This window comes from Nelusetta ayraudi, unplaced genomic scaffold (genome assembly GCF_046127955.1).
Source record: "Nelusetta ayraudi isolate G7.1 ecotype Tasmania unplaced genomic scaffold, CSIRO-AGI_Nayr_v1 ptg000084l, whole genome shotgun sequence".
Taxonomy (NCBI): domain Eukaryota; kingdom Metazoa; phylum Chordata; class Actinopteri; order Tetraodontiformes; family Monacanthidae; genus Nelusetta; species Nelusetta ayraudi.
In genome coordinates, this window is record NW_027466134.1 from 7,989,576 (window position 1) to 7,997,500 (window position 7,925).

Sequence of the window (7,925 nt, forward strand, 5' to 3'; positions counted from 1 at the left end):
CTGTAGAACTCCCATCCTAATGACCTTGAACTTGGAACATCAAGGACTGGCCCATAACTGAAAATTGAACAATGCAAAATACAGAAAGGCGCTATCGGCGTCGTACTGTACACATAGGTTAAGCAAGCTGCATTTATCTCGTTATTTTAAAGGTGACCTATTATACAAATTTTCGGGCCTTTGTATTTGATGCCTGGCCCCTCCAGAGCAGCAACACACGGTTACCCGCACTGAAAGCTTTGTAGATCTGTTTATCTCGTTGCTCGTTTCCTCGTATTTCCTGCATCCCGCGAAAACGCTCTCTTTCACTTCACTCCACCCCCGGCCTCCTCCGTGTACGCCTCCCGCCCGGCCCACTCCGCTGTGATTGGTCACACTCTTCGTCGCTGCTGAGACTCACTTCCTCAGTGTGCCGGTGCGGGAGTTGAGAGTAAACGGCAAACTTTACGAAACAGGCACAATTTAAACACTTACCGTTGTGAAGGCTTCACCCTTTAGCAGCTGTTTAGTGGCTAATCCAGCTTCGTACGGACCCAGCGTGGGCGGAGTTACGGCCGCAAGGCGGACCGAAGGTCCCTGGACGTTTTTTGTGCATTCCGTGTCCCCGGAAATATATTTTACTTTGTGTGCTGACCGTGTTTTTGTTTTGTATTTTTGCCAGACATTTTAATAGGGCTTAGAATGATTTGGTTTCATACTGTTGACTTGTATCAAAACACTGTCCTAGCAGAGAAAATATGTATGCTGAAACGATCACTTCAGTCATAGAGTCGTTTATTATTAGACAAGAATATCTGCACAACTTAAGTCCACACAAAGCAGGAAGAGCTCTATACAACCCATGTTACCATGCTGGCAGCGTGAAGGAGCGAAACTTGCGAGTCAAAATCGCTGCCTCTTCAGTTTCGCTGCCAGCGAACACAACACACATAACAAGCAGAGCACGGAGTTAGCGGTGGTGGCTAACAGTTCATCAAGGCGATGCAGCGGTTGTACGTTGCAAGTAGTCTTAAAACTAATGTTGCTTGAGGTCACAATACACTCACAAATACATGTTTTCAAATATTGCCGTGGCTGACTATTCTCTCGTCGTCCACCGGGGGGCCGAGTCGAGCCCGTCTCACTCCCGTTGCCGACCGGACCGGTGTTCCATCGCATCCGCATTAGGCTGAACAAACCTCCAACATTTTCTCTGTTGGTTCCACTCCGACGGTTGTGGTCCTTGGTGCTTCGGTAGTCGGTAGCGCATTGCGACATCACTTCCGGGGCAGAGCGGGGGAGGGCGGAACCAGTCCGAGAGGGTGCCGGAGCTAGGCCAAGAAAGGAGATCTGGAACGCATTCACGTCAATGCTTTCCCAGTGTTAAAAAAAAAACTCCGTGAACAGAGCGTTCAGAACCATGCCCAACAACTTGCAGGGCTCACGTCCAAATGCATCGACCTCATTATTTGACGATTTTGCATCGTTTGATACTAGGGTTCAACATTGTAACAGTATTTAGGGCTCATAAAAGTGGAAAAGCATCATAGGTGCCCTTTAAGAAGTCAATCAGTATATCTGCAGGAGTTGACTTTGTTTGTTTTTTGTTTTTTTAGTCTGGGACAAATATTTGCAGCGACCTTCTATTAATCAAAAATTTGTGAACTTTCCAAGGGTGGAGCCATTACCTTTAGACGCACTGCACTACAGCTGTGGCAACACAACTGTATGTCTGACATGCTAGTCAAGTGTTTATTTGGCTGAATAAAAACTGCTCCCTTTTCTGCAGTCTTACCATCACCATGAGCTCATCTCTCAAGACGTTTCTGTTTGGGTCCATGCTATTCTTGGCTAAACTGTCATTCATGCTGGCATAACATAAACTGAGCACAGCAAGTGCCTTCAATTAGCTTTAATTTCAGATTTATAGGACACAGGTGTGCGAGTATAAAATGGGATTGCAGGAGCAGCTGAAGGGAGGTTCTATTTTTTTTGTTTTTTGTTTTTTGCATGAACATCTTTGTTTAATCCAGAATTAGAACACTTGGAAATGATAAAGATCAGATTCAACCTTCACCAGTAAAATTACTTCATGTCTATTTTTGTTGAGTGGTTTCAGAATGTTTAAACCATGAGACATTGCAAGCTTTCGTCTGGCACATGCCACTAATCCAATCATTTCACAGTAGATATAAATGAAGATGGAATGTAAATGCTCTCATCACTGTATATGAAATCATTAAGCGACTCAAAGGTAAATACCATTCTTTTCTTGCAAAAAAACCCCACACATACCCTGGAAAGAATTAAGTGTATAATTGCATTCTAGTAAATAAAAAAATGCTAAAAGATTCATCATGTGACATGAAGTCATCTCTTTATTGAAGTTTTATGACCCTGTAGGGATGTCAAAATATTATTTCCAGAAATCAACTCAAGGAACTCAAGTCAAGAACAGGGCAATGACAGGTTAGTATAATATATACACATTTACTTAAAGATATCTAATGTTGCTTTGCTTCTGACTTGCTTTCTTTTGTTGTTACCCACTTGCTGAACTCGCAGTAAAAAAGAGCAAAAGTGTCTGATTGGTCCATGGTTTACAGGTTCTCTAATTGATTGGTATGTCAAATAAACCCCAGGTTTAGGAAACGTTTCATCGAGTACGTCATGGTGATAAAATTGTTAGTGATCCTCTCAAGGTTTCTGTCTATAAACACCTTTTCCTTGCAACTGGTGCCTCGGAGCTGAGCATAAAGTGTCTGGAGATGACTTCAACATAGGGTGCTATGAAAATGAAGCTAATTTGGTCCATTATTGTTATGACTACAACTTTTTAAAATAATATATATACACACACACACACATATATATATATATATATATATATATATATATATATATATATATATATATATATATACATATATATATATATATATATAGATATATATATATATTATTTTAAAAAGTTGTAGTCATAACAATGTGTGTGTATATGTGTATATGTATATGTATATGTACATATATATATATGTGTGTATATGTATGTGTGTATATATATGTATGTGTATGTATATGTATATATGTGTATGTATGTGTATGTATGTGTATGTATATATATGTATGTATGTGTATGTATATATATATGTATGTATGTATGTATGTGTATGTATATGTATATGTGTATATATATATGTGTATATATGTATATATATATGTGTATATGTGTATATGTATATATGTGTATATATATATGTATGTATATATATGTGTGTATATATATATATATATATATATATATATATATATATATATATATATATATATGTGTATATATATATATATATTTGTGTGTATATATATATATATATATATATATATATATATATATGTATGTATGTATGTATAATGAATATCATGAATGCATTCTTTTTGTATTAGTGTATATGGATACAGGATATTCTCGACATACACAGGATGCTTGCCCATCTTCTTAATTAGTAGTTAATGTTTGACTTAAATCCACCTTTTGGTGTATTGAAGAACTAGGTATTCGAAAACTTTGACTTAAAACTAAAATTCTTCATGAAGTAAAACTATCGAATTCGATCTCAAAAATGTTTGACTTCAAATAACTTTCCGCAAACGCATTATAACACCATAAATTCAACTTAGCCCTCTAAAGTCCCACATTCTGCTGGACCCTCGGTCGGTCGGCTGGCGGCCGCTAAGCAGGCCCCGCGCCTCCAGTTGGGAAGCCTCGCCGCGAGCCCGTCTCGCGCACACGCTCGCAGCCTCCTCTCCTCCTTCTGAAGCCCCGCCCCCCCTCGTAAAAAAAAGGGGGGGAAAAAAAGAAAAGAAAAGGGCAGATAGATAGATAGTTGTAAACTGCTGGAAACGCAGTTGACAGACGTGCCGCTCAGACACTCTGACGCACGCCGCTGTCGCTCCTCGGTCGTCCGTTCGCCTGAACCAGAACAACGGCCGGAATGCTGTGAAAAGTCCCGCCGGAGGCGAAGCTCTTTGAATATCCGCATCCACCGCAGCTCCGCAAAACTTCCAGCCTCGGACGTTCCACCGGAGAGCCGTCCGGTGAGTTACCGTCCGTCACCCCCGCTAGCTAACGCTCTCGCGCCGGCTCTGGACGAGCCGGAGCTCGTCTCGTAGACTTGGCATTCCACAGGTTGCTCCTGAGAAACCGTGGAAGTCAACCTATTCCCTTTAATGCCTTTTTACCCCCTCACCCCGTCCAGCTAACCGCCCACATCAGTCCCCTCGACCCGCTGTCATGCTGCTCCCTCCCGGCCGTCAGCTAGCTTACGAGATAGTCAACGTTCCCCTCCGTGTTTTGTTTTGTTTACAAGAAAGAAAAAAAAAGTTCCTTAACATGTTCAAAGTCGTTAATTAATCTGACTTGTAGTTCCCCTGTGGGCAGGTAAGTTGTCATGCATCTCCCCGACGGGTTCCTCGCTGAGGGAGAGGGACGGGGACAGTGGACGGCACAGCTGGCCGGCTGTCGCAGCGCTGCTGCGGGATGAACTGCAACTGACAGCCGCGCCGTGTGCGTGTGTACACATAGTTTGGTCAATATTGGAGTCAACACCTTTACAGGCCCCAGGTGGTGTAAATTGGCCGCAATTACGTATTGGGTTGCCGTGTATTAATAGTGACAGCCGGCCAGTGAGCGTGTGTATGTCTGTGTAAAATGATAATGTGAGTGTTGAGTGTGGAGCCGTGGAGAAGAGAGACAGTGTAGATTGATTTAACTTTGCAGCCTATAAACAGTTAAATATCTGACGTGCTGCAGATGGCATAGTCACGCTGTGGTCGCTGTGATTAGAATCTGTTAGATGTTTTCGAGTTGGTTTGTAAAAAGCAACAGTCTTTTGGTTTATATCTCGAGCTGCATCTCTAATTTAAGCTGCAAGCTTCCTCACTGCACACTTTGCTCGCGACTAAAAAAGTAAGTCAGATTTTGTGTCTTTCGGTCTGGCGTCTTCAACTGCAATTCTGGACTCATTAAATGAAAGGCTACAAGAGTCGTTGTTTATTGCAAATTGGATTTGTTGTTTGCTTCACGGCCGATCATTATCATGTGCTTTTGCATAATGGTACACGTGTATCTTTCCGTCGCCTCTGGTGTTTGTGCGCTGTGTGGGGACTGTTTTTTTTGGGGGGGCTGAGAAAATGACCGGTTATCACTCATTCCCAGTGCTTTGTGATGGAAAGAGTGGGAGGTTGGTGGTTTGTGAGTGCTTGACGTGCACGCACTGCCACTGAAGGGGCGTGAAGGACTCACTTAACCTTCTCCTAACCTGGTTATGAGACCACAAGTTGACCTTGGTGGAAACTGGGGGAGGCTTAGTAGCCGTACCTCCTCAGATCTCTCTGTCCCCTCTCCGCTGCCCACTTCTGGCTTTGCGATTAACGGGAGCGTAGTGGTGCGCGCCTTTCCGGACGTAACATCACTGGGCTGCAGCGTACGCACACACACACACGCACACGCGATGACACAGATAGAAGCCAGGCCCTGTAAAAGTGAGGCGACCGCAAGCATGCGGCTCGGTTTCAGTCGATGTGCAGCGCGTTCAGTCTTGGTTCCGCCCGTCCTGATGGGCTTTCCAGATCTCCTCCGGGTGAAAAGTTGCTCGGCTCAGACGGTCAGGGTTGAGCTCAAGTCACATGAGGTGATTTGAGTTGTTGCTGCAACAAAAACCAGCACCGTGGCATGGAGCTCTGGTGCCAAACTTGGCCGGTCTAACCCTAAACGGGTTTACAAGAAGGTCACGCACGCTTTTCTGAATGGCTCCCGTATTGTGCAAAATTCCCTTTGCCAGTGATTTCTCACGTTAATATTTATTTTTATATAAAGTTTCATATCCGGTGTCTTTAGCTTGATCAACATTTTCGGAGTGTGAGCTAAAATGCACAGCACTAGAAATCAGGACCTTAATGATGCCACAAAGGGCACCAGGTGCTCTCCTGGGTTGGTGACCTGATCTGATCTGATTCTGATCATTTGCAAGGTCCAACTAAGCACCAGTGAATGTGCTGCTCCTTGGAGATAAATGATTTAATGAATCTTGCACGGCTGCTCCACTGGCATGAAGGTTATAGATGTGAAAATCGGTTTAATATCTGACAGTTTAACTGAAAGTGTCTGCTAAATATTCATAATTAATTAATTATTAAGATTTTTTTTTTCTCTGAGGTAAAAATCTTTTTTTCTTTTTTATCACAGCAGAGGTCTTCAATCTTTAACCCAACTTTTTTCATCTTAAACGCAGCTTCTTTTTTTCCCCTCACTGATGTGACTCAGCGACGGCCCTGCAGCACTTTCACCTCCCGTTTTGTCAGTGGGGAGAAAAATGTCAAGGAGTGGCATCAATCAAACAAGAGGGCATGGCTCTACTTGACGAGCTGAAGGTGTAATATTTGTCACGCTCCTCCAAAATGACTCCGCAGCCCCCGCAGCTGCCTCCACAGTCAAAGGGCCTTTTTGTCCTGTGCAAACTTGCTGGCTCGGCGTCGTGATGCACCTTTTGGCTCGGCCCGGACCAGATCGGCCCGACACTCAGCGTGGACTCATCCTCCACGGCAACGGTGCGCTGTCAGAAATCCGGTCGTAAAAGTTTTAGTTGCGCCTGTGAAACAGACCTTCTGTACATTTGCAACTTTTGATCACTCCCCCTTCAAAAAAAACATCAAAACAAACAAATAATAAAACATTATGAAGGAAGAAAATCCCCAAAAATGACACAGACGTGCAATAGAAAATCAGGAAGTGAGTTCCAAAACGTGGACTTCTGTAAATCGGCTAATAAAGCATCACTTTTAACAGGAAGCTGAAACCCAGCGTGTTATCTGGAAGCTGCGGACAGAGGGCTACGTTTGCTGTTTTCAGAACACCTGGAGGATTTATTAAATAATTCAGTCATCATCATAATTGCGTCAAAAAAATTTAAATGAAAATGCAACTTTTAAGGCAGGATGCACTGATGTGGAACAACCTTGAGTCCAATTAAAGTGACTAACTAGTGTAATAACAAATGAACCCCCCTTTCACCCCCCCCTCCACCGGGGTAATACGGCCATGGTTTAAGGTTGGACTGCTGAAGTCAAACCTGCGGGCAGCGTCTCGCTGATTAGCGCCTCAGCGGCTCTAAGCTGCTCACTCTGGGACCCTGGCGGTGCGTGGCCTGGTGTCTAGCGCTCTCAATTAAAGTGTTGTAATAACCTGTGGCAGGCTGCTGCTGCTGCTGCTGCTGCTGCAAAGTGTTTCCCACCCGGCGGGCCGGTCAGCTCAGCCCGCCACAGAAGGCCAGACCGCACACACTCAGCCGAGCTGGCCGCTGAAGGTGTGTGCGGTGGGCTCCTTTGAAGCATGCAAGACCCCCCCCCACCCTTCACCCCGGTCACCCCCCTCCACCCAATTAACCCTCTTGGATTAATTCCCTTCTCCTCGAGCCGCCGCCTCTCTTGTCTCATCTCATCACTCCCACACAGGGGGTTCATTAAGCAGAGCCCACTTCCCCGCTGCTAGCCCGTGCTGGATGCAGCGCGCTGCTTCGTCTGCTTGACTTTCTCCACTTTTTGTTCACTTTGCAGCTGGACCCTGAAGCTCAAGTCCTCCGGGGCTGCAGAGAGAGAGAGGGTGAGAGAGAGAGACTCTGGGTGACGAGCGGGAGGCGCCGGAGGGCAGGATCGTTTTGAAAAATGGCCACGTCACCTGTTCCCCTCGTACTCCTGGCGATGTGCTGCGTGGCCTCTGCAGGTAAGTCCTTCTCTGCTGTCGCACATGACAACTTTGCACAAGGGCTAACTGCATTATTGTGATTGTAAGAAAAGTTGCATTACTGCATTGCTTTATTTTTTACATCGTCTTAAGAACATCATTATTGATGCACTAAATGTGAGAACCAGGTTCTCTCTGCTGTGCACCA

At 44.5% G+C, this 7,925-nt stretch overlaps 1 protein-coding gene across 1 annotated transcript in view; it reads left to right on the forward strand.

The window, feature by feature from the left end:
* The first annotated feature begins 3,843 nt into the window (after positions 1–3,843).
* The window catches only part of tgfbr3 (transforming growth factor, beta receptor III), a 57,208-nt gene continuing 53,126 nt past the window's right edge, over positions 3,844–7,925 (forward strand). The window contains exons 1-2 of the mRNA XM_076045112.1: positions 3,844–4,074; positions 7,591–7,756. Of these exons, the coding sequence (XP_075901227.1) occupies positions 7,699–7,756 (58 nt within the window). The 5' untranslated portion in view covers positions 3,844–4,074; positions 7,591–7,698. The remainder of the gene's footprint in view (positions 4,075–7,590; positions 7,757–7,925) is intronic.